This window comes from Lingula anatina, chromosome 6 (assembly GCF_051362555.1).
Source record: "Lingula anatina isolate TDL-2025a chromosome 6, LinAna3.0, whole genome shotgun sequence".
Classification (NCBI taxonomy): domain Eukaryota; kingdom Metazoa; phylum Brachiopoda; class Lingulata; order Lingulida; family Lingulidae; genus Lingula; species Lingula anatina.
In genome coordinates, this window is record NC_141772.1 from 19,273,162 (window position 1) to 19,299,776 (window position 26,615).

General features: G+C 34.3%; 1 protein-coding gene across 5 annotated transcripts; it reads left to right on the forward strand.

Annotated features, from left to right (window-relative positions):
- Positions 1-26,540, forward strand: LOC106174788 (endosome/lysosome-associated apoptosis and autophagy regulator family member 2). 5 transcript variants are annotated; one of them, XM_013556476.2, is made up of 25 exons: positions 1-268; positions 2,332-2,455; positions 6,586-6,787; positions 7,166-7,319; positions 7,605-7,691; positions 8,019-8,130; positions 8,433-8,582; positions 8,910-8,998; positions 9,303-9,591; positions 9,954-10,189; positions 14,267-14,334; positions 14,742-14,900; positions 15,424-15,642; positions 16,094-16,229; positions 16,579-16,704; positions 16,988-17,038; positions 17,923-18,020; positions 18,208-18,287; positions 18,687-18,726; positions 19,037-19,279; positions 19,652-19,721; positions 19,982-20,064; positions 20,355-20,517; positions 21,080-21,112; positions 21,817-26,540. In XM_013556476.2, exons 1-25 carry the CDS (start codon positions 182-184, stop codon positions 21,874-21,876), a joined length of 3,159 nt encoding a protein of 1,052 aa, XP_013411930.2. In that variant the 5' UTR covers positions 1-181; the 3' UTR covers positions 21,877-26,540. The 5 variants fall into 5 exon arrangements, with proteins under 5 accessions (XP_013411930.2, XP_013411931.2, XP_013411932.2 ...); XM_013556477.2 differs by lacking the exon at positions 21,080-21,112; XM_013556478.2 differs by lacking the exon at positions 16,988-17,038.
- Positions 26,541-26,615: the final 75 nt, after the last annotated feature.

The window sequence follows — 26,615 nt, forward strand, 5'->3', positions numbered from 1 at the left end:
TCTGCGCATGCTTCGGGTTAGAAAAGGTTGTGAGAGAAAACATCGTCGAAGGCCTAGCTAGCCAAACGTGAAGCAGTAAAACGGCGGCTTTAAAAATATTCCAGCTTATTGGAACAAAAATTATTTAGAGGGTTAGTCATTGTATCTCTAGTGGATATAAGTGCAATAATTAGTGTAGGATATGGGGCTCTCATGTATATTTTTTACGGCGCTGCTTTTGACTGTGTTTTGGAGCGTCCATGCAGACGAATTGCCAACCTGTCAGGCGGTAAGTGTTATTATTATTATTTTTTTTTCTTTGTTCATTTTTCTTTGTCTGCTATCTTGTCTTGTCAGAAGTCAGTGATAACATTTACAGAAAAAAAGCCTGCAAATGGACATTTTTTGGCGAGAGTGGCTTTTAACCTTTTTTATGTCATTTTTTATTAAATATCACTGTCAGTCACTAATATGAATATAATTTATTTTTGTGATGTAATTTTTAAGGTAATTTATCTAGACGGTTGTCTGAACAGTAAATGGATAGTGTAACCTATTTTATTGGTACAGTTAGAAATACTGTCAACAACAGCAGCTGCAGTAGATTATTACGGCTGTGTCAACAGCTCTCTTCTGATAAGAAAACATGTTTGTCAATTTATTTATCAAACAATCCAGAGAAAAAAATGGAACTAAGCACATAGATTGGTTTAAACAGCTTTTTCACCTGGCCTAAAACTTCAGTGCTTCATACAAAGGACCCTCATCTCCTTGTCATTTAGTAATGCTAGCAACATGTACCAGTATAATTTATATGGAATTACTCCTTTGTTATATGGCTTCATATACTGTGAAATATAAAAGACATCATGGGAAAGCTGAAATGATTAAAAAATGAAACATTTCCCAGGTTTTTTTTTTTAATTTGAGTATACTCTTACGTATATCTTATTGTTGTGATTTTTGATCATTTTTCCTCTAAAATATCATATGAAGAATATACACGTAAGTTGAAAGCATATGGCTGGTTTTTCTGTTGTGTAGAATTTTATCTTCCTCTGTACATGACTTAAGTCTGGCTAGTTGGGGAGGGGGGTGTTTTAGTGTTACTGGTACGTCTTTCTGGTGGTCTTAGATATTGATAGCAAGTCTAGGATCCTATTACGCAGCTTTCTCCCACATACACACAAAAATGGTACATATAATAATGATTGACTGAAACAGTATGATAAATTTACCTTATATAAGGTAGTAAATTATAGCTGCATAGTTGTTTATTAGGACTGTGCTATCCTTTTTATTACAAACACTAGTTTCTGTTCTGGTATCAAGTCTACATTCAGCAAATCATAAAAGACTAGAAATTATTATTTTACTGTACAGTCATTTTCATGTGATTCTGTGAATGAAATCATCTATAAATTATAACTGCGTAGTTGATCCCTTTTGATACCAGTATCAACTAGGATCCATACTTTAGTCATAAATATGTTCACCATGTTATTAAGCATGTGGTTGGCAGACAATATGAAGGACTATTGATTTTTTAGCTGGCTTTACCCACATTCAGTGCGTATTTTACCATAGACAAGTGCATAAATGTGCAAATTAGTCATGCAAGTTTGTTGGGAACTAAAACCAAATAAAGATAATGGATGGTTGATTAAGGTAATGTGCAGCTGACATATATTATATCATTATGGTTGGTGGTAGACCTTCGTGGAAGTCTGCTTCATTTATATGTTGTAGGTGAAGCAATGGCTTAGGGAACCTGTTGCCTTTAGTTTTTCAGAAATAAATGCAGGCTGTAAAACTGAAATAATTGTCTATGATAATAGTTGATCAAATCGAAACAAGTATTTGCTGGCTGGCATATACAAGATATTCTTTCCTCTTTTTTTTTATGTTACGTAAGATGATCACTGCCGAGTTGTGCTGACAAAGAAAACTGTTCACGAGTCTGTGTTTTGATTCCAAAACTCTGAATATTTCATCACTATCTGTTAATGAAAAGATAGCATAAACAACAAATAATTTTTTTTTTTTTTGGGCAAAATTTTTGTTAATCACTGTGTAAAAAAGAGAAATATTATTATTTTAATTAAATATTGAATGGTAAATGCCAATTTGAGGATGCAGTGTTTTAACTACAAGATTCTGAATCTTTATAATTTCATTGACATCTTTACACTATACATTAAAAATAACATTTACATTGCTTCATAATCTCAGGTCTTGTATCTGAAAATTAGTCATTGTACCGGCAACAACCTTTTATTAATGGTTTTGAAATATTAACTTTTTAAGTATTCAGTTGCATATTTCATCAAAGTTTCTTTTTTTTCCTTGCAGAAAGACTTCCATTATGAATATACAGAATGTGACAGTAATGGTGGCAGATGGCGAGTATCTGTGCCAGTCCCTAACACGTGTGTAGATGGTGCTCCTAACCCACCTGTTAGGGGAAAGAGTTGTGGTAAGTATCTCTCTCTCTCTCTCTCTCTCTCACACACACACACACACACACACACACACACACACACACACACACACACACACACACACACACACACACACACACACAGGTAGCTACAAACAAGCTTGAATAAGATTGTTAGAATATTTTCTTTACTTGACATGATTTGTTCTTTGGAAGATATATACTGGAAGATGTTGTGTGGCTGACACCCCTTTCTCTTGTACTCATATATACTTCTACACGTCATGCATGCACACGTACGTGCACAAACACACATACACTTTGAACAGCATTGCACAGTACTGATAACATATACCAATCCCACAAACAAAGCATGCTGCATGTCTGATTAAGTTGCTTTTTATCATGAACTTTTAGATAGAAACCATGTACTAAATCATCACAAAACTATGAAAAAAAAAATTATATTTTATCACAAAATAGACTACCACAGACCCGTGAATCAAAAGGAGATTAAACTGGGGCCAGGATATCTGTTTTGTGAATCCAATGTTTTAAATTAAAAAGAAAAATGAAATTATTAAATTAAAAAATAATGATATATTTCTGATCAATACAGGTGATTGAAAGGGTAATGTACTGTAGTACACCACAAGAGCATGATTTGTCTGTAATATAAGATGTTTCCGGGTTTTACCATAGAGGATGTAGACAACAATGTACCCAGACTTGGTGCATCTTGAGTTCATGTGGGACATGGGTGCGGGCAATATACATTATTGTTGGGTCTTTTGTTCTCAACACCCACCCTGGTATAAAAAAAAAGTTGCGCTCCTTTATTGGATTTTTTTTTCTTCCCCTATGATTGATTAATTGTTTGAATACCTATTCCGAAAGAAAAGAGCTGTTTAGAAAAAAGGTTTCGCAAGATAGATTGTATTAGCCATTCTGAAAGAAAAGAGCTGTTTAGAAGCAAGGTTCCACAAATCTTTACCAGCATTTTCAAATGATTATCACCCAAGCTGTGTTGAAATCAGACTTCGTGGAGAGACGTTTTTAAAACATTAAACAGGCAGCTAGGTGTACTGTTGGAACTTTGCGTGTCACATTAAATACTCTGCGTAGCACATGTGTTCTTCTTTGTTGACACAATCTGTATACCACAGATTTTAATATCAATACAAATAATTCTTCTTGGCAAAATTAATTTATTCTCTGGCTTCTTGAATGTTATCTACTTCGAACCTTAGAGTCAGAGGAATGTGGAATTATAAAGTCAACATTCTCTAAACTGATTTCACTGTAAAACCATTGTTAATTTTGGCTGATTTGGCTAAAGGCAGGGACATTTGAATGTAAGCACAAACTACCATATTTTCACAGAATGCCTTCAAGATAATAAAATTCACAATAATCAGATGTTTGCATTTGCATCCTGAACTTTGCGAAAAATACTACTATTACTAGTATATATATATTTGGCCAACAGATTACACAAATTTAAGAGAGCAGCCTATAAGGTTACAGTAGTCTGGTATATACTGTTTGATCTAGATTAAATACAGGATAACATGTTTAAATAGAAGATGATGTCGGTGTTTTGTGGGTAACCTGATGTGTGTGTTTGGAGATATATTATCATCCACTTTCAATTCAACAAAAAGTCATGAAATACTTCTCATGTTACACCTAAGCAAGCGTGATGTTTGGTATGTTTGGCCTGACTGCCGTGCTAATATCAACTTCTTGCCAGTAGCCTAAAATCATAATGGCCAAAGAATTCTTTGCTATGTGTAAAACTATATTTGTAAGCTTTAGTCACATCTCATTTCCTTCAGGCATCTACCCCCCCCCCCCCCCCCCTTGACTGAATAGCCTTGGCAAGTTGGCACTGAAGCTTCTTATTCTTTTCACCTAGAACTAAACAAAATATAGTCACTGAATGTCATCTTTGACAGCATGACCACTGTAATTTTTTCTACACACCTTACTTTTACTAGTAGTCAACAATAGAATCCCATAATTGCAATGGTATATAATATACAGTTGTGTTTTCTGAATGCTACTCTCCTGTCAGTTATATCAATGTCATTTTACAGATGAGAGATCACTGGTGAAAGTGTAGTCACTGTGTTTATGGTGTGCTAAGCATTATTGTTCATTTTGTTGATGATTGTCGGAGAGTCCAAAGCAAGTGTGAAGTGCCATATGTTAGACAGTTCTGATCCAACGGCATTACTCTTTTTATCTTTAACACATTTATTAGTTTATGGGAATTATCAGGCTCGTAGCCAATAATTTCAGAGGGAGGGTTCGTTTTCTGAAAAAGTGGACCTTTTACCATAAAATCCTCAAGTACATAGGTCAAATTTTACCTAGAGTGGACCTTTTCCCAAGGGTGGTTCTTTTGACCCCCCCCCCCCGAACCCCCCTGGCTACGGGCCTGATTATAATTAGTGTACATATGTGGAGATGGTAAATTGGCATTACTCTCTTCCATCACCATTATGAAGTATTGTAGTCTAAAATTCATGTTATTCAATATACTTTACAACATGTATTAATAAGATTATAAATTATTACATTTAGAAAAAAAGGATGAAGAAATTTGCTAAATGAAAATTTCAAACATAAGAATTAATTAAGTTATTGCAGCAAAACATACCCTGTCTGTTTATGTATGTTTTTACTTTGTCACAGCCAGACACATGAAGTCTTGGGGTTTCTAATGAATTACAACTGTCAGAAAACATAGTTGTAGCTATTTCATTCTTGCAGCCCCACAACAATTTTTAGGGTATCTTAGTATAAATTGTTGTAGGCTTGCACAAAGTTTACTATTGTGAAGAGAGGTAATGCTATAGTTCTTAAAGTTCATAATATTTCCCAGTTTTTGTTGTAGACAAAGATTTTCACGAAGTGTAAAGAAAAATAAAGAGTAACCAATTATTCATTTTCACTAAATTGAATGTTATACGTCTTTCGATTTTTTTGTTTTGTTCTCAAGACATCCTTTTTCATTTAAAACATTTTATGACATTATACTGACATTTTTGTGACAAATATTTGCAGAAATGATTACATTGGTTCTAAATATAAATAGAAATGGTATGTAGGCTTAAAACCGCCAACTGGTTTTAAAGGTAAAACTAAATAAAATAAGGAAAAGTTTCATTTGCATGTGAAAAGTTCATCAATTTTGCCATCATTGTAGAAACCCATGTAGCTCCATTTGGCAGTTTCATGCTACATGAGGGATATAATCATTATAATCAGTTATGATTGATAGTATGAAAAATGGCATTACTTCAATTGAATTTTAGAACTGAGCATGAATAATTACAATAATCTATCTTGCACCTGCTGCTATTCTGTCCACAATATGAAATATGAGTTTTATTAAGTCCTCAAGTAATAATTACCCATGTCTATACAATATTCTGAACTTTTGCTTTAGTGTTATGCTTAAACACCAAATTCCCCTTGCTTGTGTAAAATATTGATTGATTGAAAATAAGTGAGTGCAGTTTTTATTTGATATCTAATACTGATATGCTGGGATCGGTTTGACATACTTGTATAAAATACTAGATTATTTGAAAAACTATTTGAGAGAGACAAATTTCCACTGCACTTACAACCCATTACAAGTTAGACACATATACCTGTAATGGTAAAACAAGCTTGAGCATTAGTCCTATAATGAAACCTGCAAGGGAAATGGTCAAAGTTTGCAAAATGTTAGAACATTAAGAAGATAAATTCTGTGATATATACAAGAGCTGCTTGGCTATACCACAGGTGATAAAAATAAAATGATCTTGTGGTAATCTGTGTCAGTGGCCCTTTTTTAATGGCCTTACAGTTAGTAGAACTGCCAAATTTATAGTAGACTATATGCCTATCTTCGTGTTTTAAACAAGGGTAACAAGTACTCAGAGTTCTAACAGAATACATCATCATTGGCATACTATTGTCTGTACATGAGTTTTGTTTCAATATAGTGAAAAATCTTGTACTGGTTCACATGTTCATATTAACATTTCATAGTTAGCCATACAGTGCAGCTGTTGCTCTGAAATCCAACAGGATGCTGTCATTATTGGCATGTGAGTGCATTACCTTTGTCTTTGTTATAAATCAGCTTCCTTGTCTCCAATTTACAGACTTCACCTGTGAGGCTGGCCAGTACCTGGAGATTCAGGGAGACCAAGAATGCCACAAATGCCCAGCTGGGACCTTCTCTCTGGGGGGTGGGGTCCGCTTTGAAGAATGGCAGGGAATACCCAAGGGATTTGCTGTGGAGACTGAGGGATTCCAAGGACCAGATATCCTGTCTTCGACTACTGAACATAATAACTGTAGCAAGTGAGTGTGGCAGATATTACATGTCAAAAGGAACTTTATTTGGAATTGGATGTATACATTTGACAGGGTCAAGAAATCATAACCAGGTTTAGGCTAGAATGTTCTAGGGAGCTTTGCCTCTCAACAAAGACTGCTTTCACATGGGAATACTTGGGATCTAGAACAGCTCTTATTTTTAGTGAGCATGGGGTCATTTTCTGATGATGTATTTTTTTACCAAATTTTTTAAGAGGTTCCTTGTCACAGTAAAGACCTCAATTTTCAAACGAGAACCAAATCATGGGTTACAGAAATGTTAATGTGTTACATAACAGCAAATGACATAGAAATATATGAGATATGTATGTCTTACGACTTAATTTATTTACCATTTCACAGCTCTGGGTGGGTTGCCAAAGGTGCCTACCTGTCAGCCAATGCTGAGGACAGATGTTACACCAAGCTGATTTATACCACTGACTTGGTCCGTGCAGGATACCTCAGCTTTGAATATCAGTTCAGGGATGAGACTAATCAGCTTTTTCACATCAATGTAAGTTGGGACTTGACTGGTTTATGGCGTTTCTGTCAGCAGAAGTTTCTAGTCCTTAAGCTCTGAAAATGTTTCTAACACTAAGTGAAAAAAAAGGAAAAAAAAAAGCTGTGCAATTATTCACATATTCTTCAACCAGAACGTGGTCTTTGGCTAAAATTTTGCATACCAGAGTAAGCCTAGTAAATGAAGTGTTTATTGTAGGTGTAGAAAATATTGTATGTGAAAACCGACAGCATAATCAATATCACTGTTACATGTTTTCTTCTTCCTTCTCTTGTTTAGGTACAGAACAGTCAGTGTGCTACATCAACCAGAGGAGGCAACCTCTGGCTAACTGGTACAGAGGAGGGAGAGTGGAAGCGCAAACATGTAGGTCTAGAAAATATTTATGCTAAAACAGACAACATAATAGTATGATTTAGTCATCATCATCATTATAATTACATTTCCAGCAATTGTTTTGTATTTGAAACCAGCTTGCTTTCATCTTGTGTATGTTCAAGTGTTATAATATTGGTTCTTCATTCAGAGAAACCAATAATGAGAGAGTGATTTATAACCTTCTTGTTTTACAATGATAATTTACAAAAACTGATTGTAAATACTTTCTTCTATTATAATTCAGCAAAAAGCATTCATTTTGATGATGTATTCTGTTAAATTTGAATATTATTGGTGAAAATTGGATCATTCTAGATAAACTTGAAGCAAGGCCCCAACACTCTGGTATGGAAAGTGATGGCCTTCAACACAGGTCAGACCAAGCACAGCTTCAAACCTGTCCTGATTAGAAATGTGGAGATAAGTGGTAAGTTGAAGGCATTGGGATATGATCAGGCTGAGTGGAGACAGTTTGTTCATAAATCCCTTAGTTCTAATAAGCAAATTGAATGTGCCCAAATGTTACGAATATCAGAGATGATGTAATTTTTTTAAACTTCCTAGGAGGTGTGTGCAGAAAGTTCTGTTAGATTGAAATAAACTTGCACTAATGTTTGTGGTTGACCATATAATTCAAATGATGCTGCAATCAGTTTAGAGACATATAGAAAGCCAAAATGTCTTGGCAAAATTGTTTTATATATACTTTACCTTTTATTTTATTTCCAGGTGTTGCTTACACATCAGAGTGTACAAAATGTCGCAATGGCACACACAGTGATGAGGGCGCCAGCATTTGCTCCTTGTGCAAAGAGAACACATACTCCCTTCATGGTGCTGCTAGCTGCACACCCTGTGACCAACTTACAGAATATTCAGGTAAGTTGTTGAACATTGGTAATGAAGCTTTCTAGTTGAAAGAAACCTTCCAGGAGAAAAAGTGCAGAATTAACAAGAAGTGAACAGGTGGGTTTTGCAGTGTGTAATGTAAACCAGAGATCTACCTGTGAGTCTAAAACCTAGGTTCACATATATGGCACTGCTCTGTATCATCACAAGTACTGAGCAGGACAGGCTTGTATTCTTTCTTTCAGTAGTAAGATTAATATATCCAACTTGCAGAAACAGTTCTGAGTCTTCAAAATTTACATACAGGGTTTATTTGTATTTTTTTTCTGAAATGCTCTATTTTCATTGTTATAACAGAGGCTGGAGCTACCAAGTGTCTGCCCCGTCCTGCATGTAAGGAAAGTGATTACTTTGAATACTTCTTGACATGTGATAAAAATGGACAGGTGAGACAGGTGTTAATCTGGGTGCAGATTGGTCACTGAAAGGCCACTGTGTTTTGTTATTGTCATAGTTACAAGTTAAGATAAACAAATACTTCAGGTTATTTTTTGCAAATTATTCTTTTTATGAGATGTGTGAAGTATTTTGCCTTTTAATTTTTTTCATTTTATTGTTATTTTTCAATCAATTCTCAGAACACTACAGTTAATTTTTGTTGATAAGACATGATAAAATCCTCTGTAAGTTTAACTCAAGGTTTCATTTGATGCCAGGATTAACACATTTTCCTGACTGAAACTCTTTCAGACTCAGAAATTGTACAAATGGATTGAGCCTCAGATCTGCCGAACTGACGTCCCAGGAGCCATACAACTACCACCATCTGGTGAGAAGAAGCCTTGTCCACCATGTAACCCTGGCATGCAGCGTGTGGATAACTCCCCAAACTGTACCTTCTGTCCTGCCAATACAGTCTCTGACGGCAGCAAGCCATGTGCTCCGTGCCCTGTGTCAACTGCAGCCAAGTACGAGATTAATTATCACTGGTGGAACGATCTGCCACAGAATATGACCACCAGTTGCGCTCGGGATGATGGTACGATGCAAGTGTTTGTTGAGTGCACGTGCGTGCCTGTCTGAGTAGGGGTGTTTGATTTTGTGAACGTGTCTTTTCCAGACATTTGCCTGTATATGTATTTGAATATCTATGTTTATAACAAATTCTGATTCTGCTTTACTTCTCCAAAGAAAATCTGATGCAGTCAGACAATATGGCATGGCTAGGACATCATGATAGCTTTCTCTGTGGGATTTTAAAATTGAAAATGATTTGAGACATTTCTACATGTAAATCTTCAACTATTGTGACTTTTTCTACATTATTGAACATCATCGTTATTATATCTGAAGATTAATCAGCAGAATTGAGGTAAAAGAATAACACTTGAAATATTTCAGACGAATTTTGCCTTCAGCGTATGGGCTGGCAACCACTGGGGGATCACCTTAGCAGTGGCAAGGGGCACCAGCCTGAAGACTACCTGGTTGTCATGTTGAGGCTGGGAGGGGTGCAGGGGGAAGCACAGATGATTGGAGGGAAAGCAAAGACACTCTCCACTGTCAGTTTTGTATTTGACCTAAATTGTGACCAGGAGAAAAAGGCATCGCATCCCTGTATCTTTTATTTTACTACAGTAAGTGATTTTGATTGTTATTTAGATTGTAGTTAAGTTTTTTCATAAAAGGTCATGTTTTTATTGTCATGTATAGCCTTCTCCTTATGTCCCTGTATTTTATACCTGTAACTGTATTTTTATGTACAGACACAGATGTGTCTGTACATATAGCCATCATCTGCGTCTGTCGTCGCCGTCGTCGCCGCCGTGCACTTTTACCGATAACACGATAAGTGGAAAACCGTTTTTGCTTTTGGCTTGAAACTTACAGAACTGATGAATATTCATAATATGCAGGTCAAGTTCGAAAATCAGCATGATCGGGTCATTTTTAGGGAAGTTACGCTGTTTTTTCCCTTTTTTCAGCATATATGCAACACCGATAACACGATAAGTGGAAAACCGTTTTACCTTTTGGCTTGAAACTTATGGAACTGATGAATATTCATAATACGCAGGTCAAGTTCGAAAATCAGCATGATCGGGTCACTTTTAGGGAATTTATGCTGTTTTTTCACTTTTTTCAGCATATATGCATCACCGATAACACGATAAGTGGAAAACCATTTTACCTTTTGACTTGAAACTTACAGAACTGATGAATATTCATAATACGCAGGTCAAGTTCAAAAATCAGCATGATTGGGCCATTTTTAGGGAATTTATGCTATTTTTTCACTATTTTCAATATAAATACAACACTGATAACACAATATAAGAAAAACGGATTGGCCAATTGTAATCATACTCACAGGAGTGTTCAATCTTACTAAAACGCAGGTTGAGTTCGAAAATCAGCATAATCAGGCCATTATTTTAGAAGTTATACTGTTTTTCACATTTCCTCAGATTCAATTATTAGGCATGTTAACAGTCTCATTATTTAACTAATAAGATGCCTAAAAGTGTTTGTTTGATATTTCCTGCATCTTTACAACATTGTTAGTTGATTTTGTAAAAATGATGGTAAACTTGTTATCATGTATTGTGTAATAAAGTGTCAAAAATGGAAATAAACTCATATCATTGCAGTTTGTCAGATGCATTCATCCACTATGTTCAGAATCTCAGAATGGAGGAAGTTAGACATTTAACATTGTTCTATTGACACTTTTCCCATCTCATCAATTTTCTTCATTGGTCATATAAAAATGGCAGTAAACTGTTTATTTTGTTTTATGTTAAAAAGTGTTAAAAATGGAAATAAACCCATTTCAGAACAGTGCTGTCTTGTTTACATTTTGGCATTTTCAATATGTGACTTTGAAGTTCCATGGGCCTGAAGACTTTTGCTAGTCACATTTTCTGAATAACCATGATACTAATATTTCATCATTAAAAATTGATGGTCATTATGCTGTAAAACATTATGTAATATTGCATCAAAATTTGAAGAAACCCCTATTTTGGGCACTGCTCCCATGATGACCATTTAAGGAAAATCATGTCACTTACTGTTCTCAAACTTACAGGAAAGAAACATGGGACTAAAATACAGCTTTAGTAGGCAATACAATCTGTTTGGTAAATTTTTCTGGTAGTTAAACAGTTTTTTGTGAAAATTTAATTTTTCACATATTGGCATTTTCAATGTGTGACTTTGAAGTTCCATGATCCTGAAGACCTTTGCTTGTCACATTTCCTGAATATCCGTGATACTAATATTTTATAATTTAAAATTGATGGTCATTATGCTGTTAAACATTATGTAATGTTGCATCAAAATTTGAAGAAACCCCTATTTTGGGCACTACTCCCATGATGACCATTTAAGAAAAATCATGTCAATTGCTGTTCTCAAACTTACAGGAAAGAAACATGGGTCTAAAATACAGCTTTAGTAGGCAATGCAGTGTGTTTGGTAAATTTTTCTGGCAATTAAACAGTTTTTTGTGAAAATTTAATTTTTCACATATTGGCATTTCCAAGGTGTGACTTAGAACCTCCACGGGCTTGAAGGCCCAAGCTAGTCACATTTTCTGAAAATCCATGACACTTATATTTTATTATTAAAAATTGATGGTCATTATGCTGTTAAGCATTATGTAATGTTGCATCAAAATAGAAGAAAACACAATTTTTGGTGCTGCTGCCTTGATGACCATTATGGGAAAACCGTGTTACTTATGACTGTCAAACTTTAAAAAAAGAAACACAGGACTAAAATGCAGCCTGAGTTAGAAAAGCAGTCTAATTGGCTTCTTTTTCTGGAAGTTATACATTTTAGTGTAATATTCATTTCTTTTTAGCATATTCATTGTGGGACTCGGAGCTCCCATGGACATGAAGCCAAATGGTAATCATATTTTCTACATGTCCATCCTATTTATAGTCAATAAACAAAAATTGGTGATAATTATTCTCTAATTTATTATGTAATGTTACATCAAAATTGACAACAACTGCTACTGCAAACATTATGAAAAGAAAACTGTCCTCATTATTATAATTTAAACTTACAAGTACGATTTTTAGGATTGGCCTTCAGCTCATATGAGAAAACCAGCTCTATTGGATTATCATTTTTATTGTATTTATGCATTTCTTGTGAAATTTTCATTTTTCTCATTCTGGCACTTTCTAAGTATAAACTTGAACTCTGATGGGCCTGAAGCCTTATGCTTTTACTTTCGTCTGTGTTACCTGTTAGTTGATGTTGACTGTGCAGTTAAACATAATGTATTATTGCATCAGGATTGGTAGTCTCCTATTTTGGGCATTATGGTTTTGTGCTTTTCTTAAGGTGTGACTTATGGGCCTGAAGACCTTTGAGTGGGTCAGTCTGTAAATTACCCTTGGGTATCACTAGATTAATTTCAGAGTTATAAAGTCATTTGCCTTAATAGGCCATTAAATGAGATTACGTAAAGCACACTTGTTGATATTTCCCTGTAAACTCCCAAAGGTAAAGCTCTCTGCTAGATTAATAATAAGGAAGCAGTGATAATTATGCAGGTAAATTTTGTTTAATATTGCAAATATGTTATATATATATATATATATATATATATATATATATATATATATATATATATATATATATATATATATATCAAACTGGAAGATTAAAAGTTTGAATAGCATCTTCATTGGAATAATATTTACCTCAAGCTCTGCCAAGGAGGTTATATTTTCACCCCTGTTTGTCTGTCATCCACATAACACAAACAGTTATGGACCGATTTTGCAGGAATTTTCAGGAACTGTCGGAAGTTGGCCAAAGAGGACAATGATTAATTTTTGGTGGTGGTCCGGATCAATAATCAAACAATTATCAATAATAATCAACAATTGCTGCCTTCGCAGGGGTCTGCACTCTCAAAGTGCTTTTCTAGTTTTGTTGTTTTCCTTTATAATTTTTTCTCAAACACTTGCATTTGTGACTTTTAACTCTCATCTGCCTGGGGCTCTGCACATTTTCTGTATTTCTACATAAGCAGTTGTGTTGTTTTTTATGTCTTTAAACATTATGTAATATTATTTTATGCACTGTCATCATTTTTCAAATATTGAGACTTTCATAATGTGAATTTGAACTAGCTCTCATGGTCCTGAAACTGTAATCTTATTGAAGGGGTGGATTGAGACCATCTTCTGGGTCTTCCGGAAGACAGTCAGGTTATTAAGTTTATATTGACTGGTACAGTATCTATTTTTTTCTGTTGGAAGACCATCAAAATGGAGGATGGATCAACATAGATACTTTGTAATACTGTCAGAAAATATCTCTGGGTCCGCTCCTGTTATTGACCATGTTACCTGTTGTGCAAGATTAAAATTCAGTGTTGACTGACAGTGCTATTATAAGCATTATTTATTATTGCATCAAAATTGACAAAATGACCTTTTTTGCATCTTTATTTTCTGTTTTTTGTCTGTACATTTGACAGCTTTGCTGCCTTGTATACATGTAACTTTGCGACCCAGAAAGAGTAATAGAAATTTGGTTATTTATTTATTTATTCATATTAGAAAAAATATTTATTTATAATCTGTTGGTATTATTTCACGTTCTTCATTGCAGTGTCAGCTTATTTTAATTTTCAAATTTGTCAGCCAAGTGTTGATTATTGAAATTGGCAAATTATTTTTCAGGAATCCGAGAGCATAGGCATGAATGTGGTCAAATTTTGGAGTGGGCACCAAGAAAAGCAAGAATTTAGGTAGGCACAGTAATAATTGATGCTTTTCTCATTTCTCTGTTTCCAATTTTTTTATTGTTGTAGATACAATTCATAATCATGACTTGTGCCTCTGGTATATTTAGAAGGTCAGTTATACACAGATTGTTCATGTCTGCGTAATAAACATGCACGTAACTATGGGTTGTTAAAATTGGAAGGTTGCAATTTAATTGTAAAAAAAAAAATTTTAAATGTTTTTGATTTCAAAGATTGGATGTCTGTAGTAGTATAAAACAGATTTGAATGAGTAGTAGAGCATTTGCTTTTGTTATAGTTTACTTTTACAGTTGTGAAATTTGATGTACGGGAGAGGTCTATGTATGTAGTTAAAAGTGTGCTATTTTTACACATATCCCACTAGTTCATGTTATTTTGTCTTTTGAAAGTTTTCCAATCACACAGAATGAGGAAATGGTGTTCTCTTGGGCTTTCCAAGGTGCCACAGTGAATGAAGAGGCAAGAATCTATTCCATCAAGATCACCAACACCATAGAAGGCGGGGCTTCTGTCTGCGAGGATTGCCCAATGGGAACACAGAAAGATGGGTAAGTTGTCAGTCACTTTATGGGGTGGGGCAACTGCAACATTTGAGTGGTGGTGTTCAAGGGGGAGGATGAAAGATTTATAAAGGGTCAGTCATTCTGTAGGGTGGGGGCAAATGTATCTGTGTGAGCATTTGATAAAAAGTTTAAAGAAAGCTTTCTGTAGGGATGATTTCATTAGTTAGTAGGCATCACATGTAGTAGTCTGTGTTTGCAGTCCTGAGGTCTAACTTACAGATGAACTTAAGAATGAAAGTGAGTCTGAACTTTTTGACCAATACAAAATTCTTGTCAATTTTGACCAAAGATAAATCAGTATTAGTAGTCCAGTTGTATGAAAGATTCTATATGTTTTACTACAAGAAGGACAAAGACACTGCTTCAGATCAATTACTCCATTCCAGTGGACCTGGGCATATTTATCTTGAATGAAAGTAGACCAAAATTTAAGTTTTGAGAGCAACACCCAAATCTCAGTCAAAAATTATTTTCTTTGTGTACTAATTGTCATTTCTTCTATCCACAGCTGTGTTCCATGTCCTGAGGGTCACTACATTGACCGCAACTCGTCCACTTGTGTCCAATGTCCAGAAAACACCATTATCACCAGTAACAGAGCCTACGGCATAGAGTCTTGCATCTCGTGTGGTAAGGGGCTGGTGTCGAAGGACCGCAAGACTTGCTCCAGTGATTGCCACTTCAAAGACAAGGCTGGACATGAATATGATTTTACTAGTCTCAGAGGGTAGGCAAATGTGAAGTAGCACGACCAATTCATAATAATGATCCTTGTTTGGTGAAGTAAACATTTTGTGATAAACGTCAACACTGATCAAACCTAATTTTGAAAAATAGATTAAATAGGAATGTAAATAGAATTTATGTTCAAATCTCATGTCTTTTACTTATGGGGGGGTAATTTTGGGAAAAAATATCAATGCCCTATTAATGAGCTGCAAAAGCGGAAACCTTTATAGTTAAAATATCTGTGCAAGTCTGATTTAAAAGTAAGCTTTTGTATTCATACCATCTAGTTGCAATGTGAAAATCTGTACCCTATTAATATGTTATTCTGTTTGTATTGAATGCCCTTTGATTCATACCCAAGGCCATCCCTACATTTTATTATAATGGCTATGTGATAACATTTGCCAGTACCAGCTGGTTTCTAAGTTTGTATATCTCACTGTGTTCAGGTTCCACACTACAGCGGGCAGCACCCTGTTCACGTCCAGTGGCACCCAGTACTACCACCACTTTAACTTCACTATCTGTGGTACCACTGTGGAGGAGACCACTGTGCAGTGTCCTAATAATGTCTCCACTGTCAGGGTAGGTCTGTCTGTCTGTCTGTCTGTCTGTGTGTGTGTGTGTGTGTGTGTGTGTGTGTGTGTGTGTGTGTGTGTGCATGTGTGTGTGCGCGCATGGGCATAAGTGGGAGTAATACATGTGGCAGATAGTATGGCCTGTCTAAAAGTGTATGTCTATGTTTGTGTTTGTGAAAGAGGCACAGGCATATACAGATTCAGGTCATGAAGACAACTGAAGACATGAAGACAAATCAATATAATTGTACTTAAAAAAACTTTTTAGTAGTAACTTTTTCTCATTTACAAAATAAACCAGTATTAATAAAAAAATCCCAGGTGCTTTATATGATAACATAACTGTGCACTTGCAGGCCTTATTGGAGCAAGATTATGCCTCAACTCACTTGGATAATGCTACTAACAATGCCACTACCACTACCACACCTTCACCTGATACTATAATGAAAAGAAGGGCTGCATTTGAATTTGACCAAGGAGTATGTTTATAGTAATGGTGTTGGGTCTTGGGGGTCTGGTGGACTTGATGTCAGGGATAGAGGGTTTTAACATATTAAGGTCTTTTGGTTTGGTGGAGTTGATCTGAGGCATCAAGTTGATGATTTGGTTTTAAAATTTGGTGCCCTGAATATAATATAATAGCAATCCTAGTCATTTTTAACTCTTCCAGCCTATTTTTTATTTTCTCTTTTTCTGTTGCATCTGGTTTTCCTGTTTTATCCATCCTTTCCTCTTTTATTTTGAATGCATGTTTGTTTGTAGGGAGAGCAACTGTTGGGGCTGGTGAAAAAAGATATGACTTTCATTTTGAAGGTAGTCAGATAACCAGTAGTTAGATAGGAGCATTACCAGAATGCTTTTGTAGGATTTTCATTGTACTGCTTGTTGAGATGGTCTTTATGGTAATTACTCTTAAGATTTTAAACGTTTTTTTTTTTTTTTTTTTTTTTTTTTTTTTGCAACATTCACCTTAACAGTTACATTTAGTTTTTCCCCAAAGCATATTTAACTTCTTTGTGTTCACATATTATGTAAAAGTCTTTTGAAAATTCATTATGGCTCAAATTAAGGGAGTAATTACCATAGCTAGCGGAGGGAAATGAATACATCTGCTTTTGCTCTGAAAAATATTAACTAGTAGCATCCATGGAAATTCATTTCTTTGTACATAGCTGTTTTTGCTGGCTAGATTTGTGGCTAAATTAGTGCTATTTTGAGATAAATAGGGCAAAACATTAGCAAGAAGCTTTTTTTACATCTGACAACATATGATTGCAGTTGCTTAAATTCAATAATCATGGCTATATTTTGATTGATGTCATCATAAAATTATTTGTAGGATGCCAGTGAATGCAGTGCCTTTACTAGGGGCCCTGATTTGGCCAATGTTTGCTTCATAAAACTTACCTGCTTTCTCTAAGCAGATAATTATATAGAGGTTTATTGTTACATTGAAGAAATGTATATTTTTCTGGGGGTATAAAATTGACTTGATTCATGTAGAATCATGTAGTTTTTTTTTAGCTCTCTCTATATTTATTGTCTATGGAAAAAATATTGTTTTGTAGAGAGACAAAACCCACACCACTGTTACATCACTCATAATGGAAAATTACTAGACTAGCCCAGACACTTTTCTGTTTTTCATAGAAGCTGCACAGATTACTATAATTTGATATAATTACTCATTATGTCAGGATAAGAAGACCCCCCCAGTGAACTCTCTGGTATGTCGAAACACCATCATTCCTCCTACCCAGGGTGAGGGCTATCTTGTTGCAGCTCAGCCAGTCAGGTGAGAAAATGAGGTCATTTTATTTATTTATTTATTTATTTATTTATTTATTTATTTATTTATTTATTGTAACTTTGAGGGCATAATGCACGTCATGAAAATCTGGCGGGGGGGATTTTACTGGTAAAGGGGTGTTTGAAATTTGTTATGTTATTCCATCACTAATGCCTTGTGTTTGCCATTGTAGCCTGGGTGACAGCTTGCTCTATCTTACATCAAATGACACTGACCTCAGCAAGCAGACTAAGAAGAATTTTGATGGTGAAGGTACGTAATACCTGTACAAGAAAGTCTTAATCATAAGTTTCAGTAAGTGAATAATGATAATCTTAGAAGAGTGAATGACCTCAGTCATCAAGGACTAGCAGTAGATAAGGAATATAAATTAATCAAATGCTGGAACTCACTTTGTAATTGACAATGATACAAAGTTACTTGTCGAAGATTTAAGATTAAGATTGTAGTGTTAAATTGTCAACCTCCAGTAATCGAATCACTTATATTCCTCTATGATAATCTTGTCACTTAAAGGATTTATTTTTTTAAATGACAAAAAATATTAATAAAAGGATTAAATATTAGTCAAATTATTTCCTGTCTCAGAATGTTTGAAATACTTTATTTTTATCACAATAAATAAAAAAATCTACATTCTACATATTTCAGATTTGGGACTACTGGTGCACTATGTCCACAGAAGTGAAATGTAAGTGGGGCATATATATGCTGAACTATTAAACTTGTATACCAGTGCATTAAGATGAATGTCTTGGGATAAATGACTTAACTTTGTCCTTGCAGCCAGATAGAGAACAATAGTGGCTAATATATCAAAAACATTTTAATTTCGTCCATCAAGAAAAGCAAGACTACTCCAGCTGGATTTACTTTTCTTCTTTACAAGATATTTTGTGTTTATTCTTTTAAAAATTTTATTTCACCAGTTTTCCTGCTAACTGGATTTACTTTTCCCCCTATTATCTTACTTATTTATTTTTTTTATTTATTCCTCATAGTGGCACCAATGCCTGCCCATCTGGCCGTACCACTGTGATCACCCTGAACTGTGACGTGACGCAGAAGGGACAGGGCAAGATCCAAGTCCCACCCAAGTGCTCAGACGGAACCTGTGACGGCTGTAATTACCACTTCTTGTGGAGCACCGAGCACGCCTGTCCCATCTGTAAGGAGCTGGACTATGAGAAAGTGATTGGTCAGTGTGTAAATGGTGTCCAGGAAGTCCATTATTACCCACCTAAGTAAGTCTTGTCAGGTAGAAACCATAAAGTTGTCCACTTTGTTTTTGTAATGATAGTGTGTGGTGTGTTTGTGAAAAAGAGCGATAATGTCGTGTTGACTTTTTTGTTAAATAAAAATAGCTTTTTTTTTACTGTTGCTAATTATATATTTGTTTTTTAAAAAGAGTGTGTGCACAGTGGTATATGTGTATGCGACTAAGAGAGATTATTTTGTTGTTTTTCTTGAATGAAAAAAAAAATTATATTACCAAAGCTTATTTTTTAGTTCCTTTCAATGATCCTGATAGTCTTGATTAATGTGGTGACTGTCTTAAATTGAAGAAAAATGTTAGCCTGATGAAATTACAGTATTATTCTATGTGCCCTTTCCAGACACTGCATTTTGACCAGTAATTCCCAGCCTGTTATTGAGAAGAGGCATTGCAGACTGATTCCTTTTTGGGCAAGTGTTCTGACTGTAATCAGGTCAATTACCTGCATGGCTAAACTCTTATAAGTTAACATCCATTTTTACCACAGCCTCCACAGCCAGCAGTGTTTAGGTTGTAGATGTAACCTTCTAACGTTTTGCAAACCGAAGTCCTTACCAACATATGCTTTTAAAGTAGTAGTGTATTTTTATATATAGAAACTGTAACAGTTGTTGTTTTGAATCACTACAAAAATATTTTATTTTGTTTTCTATTTCTTTGAAATTTTTAGGCCATGGCAGGCATTGGAGGAATAGTATTCCTTGCTGCTCTTTTATGCGGACTAGTCATCTTCTGCTGGTCTAAAAACAAGTCGTAAGTAGAAAAAAATGTGTAAATATTAGTACAGTAAGTGTGATTGTGGTGTTAACAATAGTTTTATTCTGAGTTGTTGGGAAGACAGAAAGATTATCATATATTCCTATAAAGATCAATTCAAACTGATTCAGAATTCTTTCTTATGTGATTTTGCACCTTTGACAATTACCTATGTAACTGTTTTCACAAAAAAAGTGATTCCTTTCTTGTGACAATCATTCATAAGAAAATGGTTGAAATTGTAAATTAGAATGCTAATTTAATGACTCTTTTTTCCCCCCTAAAAGTTTGGAGTACAAGTACATGAAGTTAGTGGAGGGCAGTGGACAAGACGGAGAGCTTCCCGCAGCAGAGACTTGCGCGTTGGATGAAGGGGAAGATGAGGTTATGGACAGCGTTAAATTTTCAGGGAAAGGTTTCTTCAAGAAACTGAAGTCCATGGCTGGAAAGGTGAGACAATGAGGCCAATGTGTTTGTGTGTCTTTATATATGCCTTTGTATTTGAGAGAGAGAGAGACATTTTGTGTGTCTTATGCCTGCACATGTCTCTCTGTCAATTTTTAGTCAATAATTTAAATTTTGTTATAATCTGTGAAGGAGAAAGGTGAAAGACCAAAGTCTCCTGACTATTAATTTAACCAGTAGATGTCATAATGGCAATACTTTATATTTGTAATTGTCTTTTATATAGAGCTTACATTCCAGAGATACCAAGTAATAAAATCCTCAAAAGTAGAAATAGCAAGGGAAATTCAAAACTAAAATAGCAATGTTTAAAAAAGCATTTTACTCCTAGAACATTTTGATAGAACTTAATTGATTGTTGCTTTTAAAAAAATTTAAAAATCTTAACTAAAGACAGAATAAACAAATTTACAATTCAAAAATATTTGTTCTTCTGACAAATGACAATATTTGCCCCTATTATTCTTGAGAAAAATAGTTTTCATGTTTCACTAGAAATGTCCAATATTTTCTTTCACTTTTTTTTCTTGTGAATTGCTCACAAAAGGATGCAAATAAAGACAAAAGAGGCTATTTTGATGTAAGTAGGCAGTTAGTTGTTGGATGAATTTTATATTAATTTGTTTTTAACTTAGTTGATATTTTTTATCTGCTGTATGACTTCTTATTTATTTGGTCGATTTAATTTCTAACTTTAACCAGATCATGATTTATCCAATTTTCACCTAGGCACATAACCTCAAATTAGTTTTAAGATTTTATTTTAATTGTTTTCTTTCTTATTCATATCTCTTTCAACTATACTGGTGGTCTGGTCTTTTTTAAACTTAAGAATTATGTCATTGAAGAGATTGATGGTAGACCCTTACTACTCAAGACATTGCAACCAAGTTAACTATCAGTAACATAATATTAGTTTTAAAATATATATATATATATATTTTTTTTTTTTTTTTTGTATTTGGAAACTTCTTTTTCACAGAATGGATAGTGAACCCATTTTAAAATAGACTTTCATATTGAAATAATGTATATGTTTTAGACCCATATAACCGTTAAGAAAGATATCTTAACCATCAGACATTTTCAGTTTGATTTGGATCACTTTTATTTGTAATTTAAAACTTTTAGTCAAACTTTGCATAAAGCATGGCAATATATCTATACATTTCTTTTTCTTCCTTTTACAGAAGCACTCCTATCTTGCCAATCAGATTTGGTGAAAATAGACTGATAAATTTAAGTATATGATTTGATTAGTAAGTAATTTATTAATCTTTTCAGACCGATGATGACAACCCATTTGAAAGTATTAAACTGACAGAGAAGTCAAGTTTAACCTAAAGAGCTTTACAACCACCCAAAGGCTTTTATATGACCAGAGAGAAGAACTAGACATGAATCTTCAGCTGTGATTATTAGATATGAAAAGGAGACTTGGGCTCTGGAATGTTTAAATTCATAGTATTGTGGTTGAGTTGTCATGTAAAAGAAAAGAAGGAATTGAACATGCATTGGTTAGTATGTATCAGACAGTGATTGGTTCTTCAGACATTTTATTGTCAAATGTTGATGGCCCAGATGTCGATAATTATGTACACAGTCATTTTAGTTATCTCTCCTCTTTTACATTTACAGATTTAGGTAATTTTTTTCTTTAGGTATTATAACCGGTTAGAAATGCTATGTATTGACCCTTTCAATGAACCAGTCAAGTGAAGAGAAAAATAAAAGGGAAAAATGTTCCTGTACTCTGGGAACTTGTTATCTTAGCAGGATTTTTTTTTTTTTTTTTTTTTTTTTTTTTTTTTTTTTTTTTTTTTTTTTATGAATACATTTAAAAGTAAACAGCTGCATTTACTGTAAATTTAAGCAGATTAGCAGATTTAAGTGAGTTGGCTAATTGCATTTCAATTTTTTTTTTCTTTTTACCTTACCAGCTCTGTTTGTTTCTCATCTCTTCTTTGTAAATATTTGACAGCTGAGCAGAATTGATCTTGTATTTGTATGACCACATACTTACAGATGTCTGGTGATAGTCATTATAGATTGTCTCTGATTACATGTTACAGAGGTTTCAACTGAATTTATACCAAAATGTGGTTCTTTTGCATTTTTTTCTTCATAACAGCTGAATTATCAGGTGCTTTTCATTAATCCAATTTATTTTTTATTGTCAGTTGTGCAATTTGAAGCAATTTAGTATTGTATTGTATTATATTTTAGACACATAAATTGCAGCTTTTGAAGAAAATGGCCTAGCCGAGCTACAGCTGAGAGTTAAATGTCTAGAAATGTTAACTTTCATCTTCAAGTTCGAGTAGCAAGCTTGCAAGAAATAAATCTTAAGTTCAGATAACACCGGGAGGCCTTATAAGCTGCTGAGATACAAAACATTAGGAGCATGTGCACACCCTAAAAGGAATTAACAGTTCTAGCTTCCATATTGAATTTAATTTTCTGTAGCACAGAATAATGGGAAAGTCCTTGTCACTTGAGATGTTATTTTTCACTATTTCAATGTTTACATTTATTATATTTCATATATAGTTATTAATTTAGCTTTCGGTGTTTACTTTATACTAAATATCTCTTTTTTAAAACTTCAGTGCATTTTTTTACAGCTTTATGTAAAGGATGGGCTACCAGTATGTAGAGTCTGTTTTTTTCTCAAATGCAGTGTAATATTATTGTCATCTGTCAGTTCTTTTGGATATTCTTCATTTTGTTGATGGTCTGTTTATGTTACTTATATTTATTTTTGAAATAATAGAAGAATGTTGACCTTTACTGACATTCTTCTCACTTTTTCAGACATTCCTCCCTCCTTATAAGATTTATTGTTAACTTGATAGATTGAGTGTCTTTATCCCCTTAATTATATTAATAATCTGTTTATTATATATCTCTTGGGGGTAACACTGTATGTAGTGTTTCACCATGACACATTACATGGCTGACCTCTCTCTTATGTTCCATAAACAGTACACAGTTGTCATAACACAGAGTTTCTCAGCTGTGTCCTCTGCCAAATCTGAATGTTAATAGCCAGTTCAGAAACCTGCTGGTTACAAAGAGTGCATGCTCTGTCCTCTCTGGGCTTTTTTTTTCTCCATCTTTCCATTTTCATGGCAAAGTTAACATTGGTTTAAATTTACTACAGGCAGTTTGCTTGAAAGGAAGTATTATTGGATAGTTTTTCAACTCAGTATGACACTGCATTATTTTATATATTATATGCTAAGGTAATTTGTGTGATGGTTTTGTTGTCAGGGTCTAATATTCCATTGCTTTCAAGCCCCAGTAAATTGTGTATTATTATGCAGATTATGAAACCTGTAATGATCCTTCAACAAAACTTCCCAATCCCCCCCCCTTTTCTTTTACAGGTCAATACTTCTGTCTTTGTTGTAACAGTGTTCCTAGGCAGCTGTATGTTGCACCATAATTATGGGACCAGGAGATTGACTCTCTGTAGTCTGGTATCACTATCTTGGCACCAGCTTCCAAGTTGTGGACAACTGCCCACCACTATGCCAGTTACTGTTAAAACATTCACTGCACATGTAATATTGACCTTTGCCATAGCTGACAACTGACGAAAAGATACTAGCAGACACTTCATGATGCTTGTATCCTTCATGTAATAACATTTCAATTTGTCTTACAGTTAATTCAGATTGCCTGACAAATTTGAACTCTTTTGCTGAGTCCTAAATGGCAAAAGTATATTGCACCCTACAATAACAGTATGTTGGTTGCCAGGGTCCTGCTGTTTGATATCCTTAAGGCTGGAGCCAGTATGAGGACACCAGCTACTAAACAGTAGACAACTGCCCACCAGTTTTGAAGTCAAAATATTGTCCACAAGGAACTTTGACATGTCTTTTAAGAAACAAAATATAACAAAAATGGATTTTAAAATAACATAGCTTTTCACATTCATTGACACGGATATTTGAATAGATCATTAAGTCTAGAAAATCTAGAATTTATTGCTGCACCAAATTTGGTCAATAAATACTTAGATGATTAATTCCATTCAAAATCGAGCCTCCCTCCCCTTTTATATATTTTTTAAATTTTATTATTTATTTATTTATTTAGTTGGTTGGTCAGGGGTAGAGGGTATTTCTTTTCAAATGAAATGCAATAAAATCAGTGGAGTTTATAAAAAAAACTTCCTTGTAAACAAAACTGTCAGACTCCATCCCCCCCACCACTCCTAATTCCTCCCAATGAAAAGTTCAATGAACTGCTTTAGTGGCTGTTAACTGCCTACTTTACATTTGTCTGACAAATTTGAACTCTTCAGAGTCCTTTTGCTAATTGATGATGAAGCCTTGAGTAGCATTTTGTAGGCTCCCAGGGTCTTGCTGTTTGACCCCCTGGAGTCTGGTGCCATTATGGGGACACCACCTACCAAACAGTGGACAACTGCCCATTACTTTGGCCATTAAAACATTCTCTACAAGGATAATATTGACCTTTGCCATATCTGTTTAAAAATAAAATGTGAAATAAAGTAAAAAGTGGAATAAAAAAGTATATAACTTCTCACATTCATTGACATGAATATTTTAATATTAGGTAAAAGCTAGTAATCTGTTGTTGCATGGAAGTGGTCAATAAATACATGTTTAATTCCTTTCTTAATTCATCCTCCTTTTTATTATTATTATTTAATTTATTTTTGGTGGGGGGGATGTCTTTGAAACTGAAATTCAATAAAATCAGTACAGTTTTTTTAACTATATTTTTCCCCTTTTCAACAAAACTGTCACACACCATTCTCCCTTTCCCATTCTCCTAATGCACTGCAATAAGTTGATTAGTAGCTGTGAATGGCCTCCTCTGCTAAAGCAGGATGTTTACAAGTTCAGATTCCTCCTGGATCTGGAAGGACCTTCTACATTGAAGTAGGAACGGAAAAATTTTAAAGAATTCCAGTCTGAACTACGAGTTTCATGTTTATCTCTCTGTATCAAGGCATTATTATTATTATTATTATTATTATTATTATTATACATGTACATAAACTGATAGCTTTTGCAAGATTTTCATTCCTTTTATAAGATGATAGTGATATAAAATTGTCCCATAAGTTTGTTAAATTGTCATACATTCCATAAAGTGTAATTTGTGTATTTCATAGGAGTATAGTACTAGTTAGGATTACATTTTTGTCATGATAATTATTCACAGTGGACAGATCAATCTTTTTTTTTTCCCACGGTATCTTTAAAGTGGACTGCTTTTGTAATAACTTTAGTGAGCTGTTTGTTGCAGGGAAATATGACCCATTTTGTTAGATATGGGACTTGTTAGAAACATTACTGATGTCTCGTCTTCTTTGAGTATCTTCTTAATCATTATTTTGTGTATGAAATATATCTATATATATTTATGAGGGGACCCACGTGTCAGCATATATTAAACATTGGTTAATGATAATTACAAATTATATATTCTTCCATATTTGTGATTTGTCAGTTTAAAAAAAAAACAGTTTCTGGCACGAACCCATCTTTCAAATTATATATTCAGAACTGTTTTTGGTTAATGTAGTAATTTACTATTGCTTGCATTTAGGAGTCATGGTATAGGACTTTGCTGAGTTTAAGGCTTTGTTTGTGTCTGGGGTGCTGGATTGCCACTGTTTGATCAGTTGGCATTTGTAATTTCAGATGTGTATATGTATTAAGTGTTTAATAAGAAGTCCTTAATTTTGAATTTGGTTTAATTTTTCCCCATTTTTTGCCTGACAAAATTGAACTTTGCTACAGAGTTTCTTGGCAAGAGTATGTTGCAGCACACTGGTCTTAACTGAGGATCCTGGTGGCTGCCTCTCAGTAGTCTGGTGTCACTAAGGGGGCTCCAGTAACCAAGGGATGGACAACTGCCCAAAACTTTGGCACTTAAAATATTGTCAACCAGAATAATTGGAGCTGTTGCCATGTTTGTTCAAAAAGTATAATATTAAATAAAAAAATAATTTAAATGAAAAATGTATCTTTTCACATTTATTGCCATGGATATATGAAGGAACATAAAATATATCGTTTAATTCAGTTGTTGGCAAT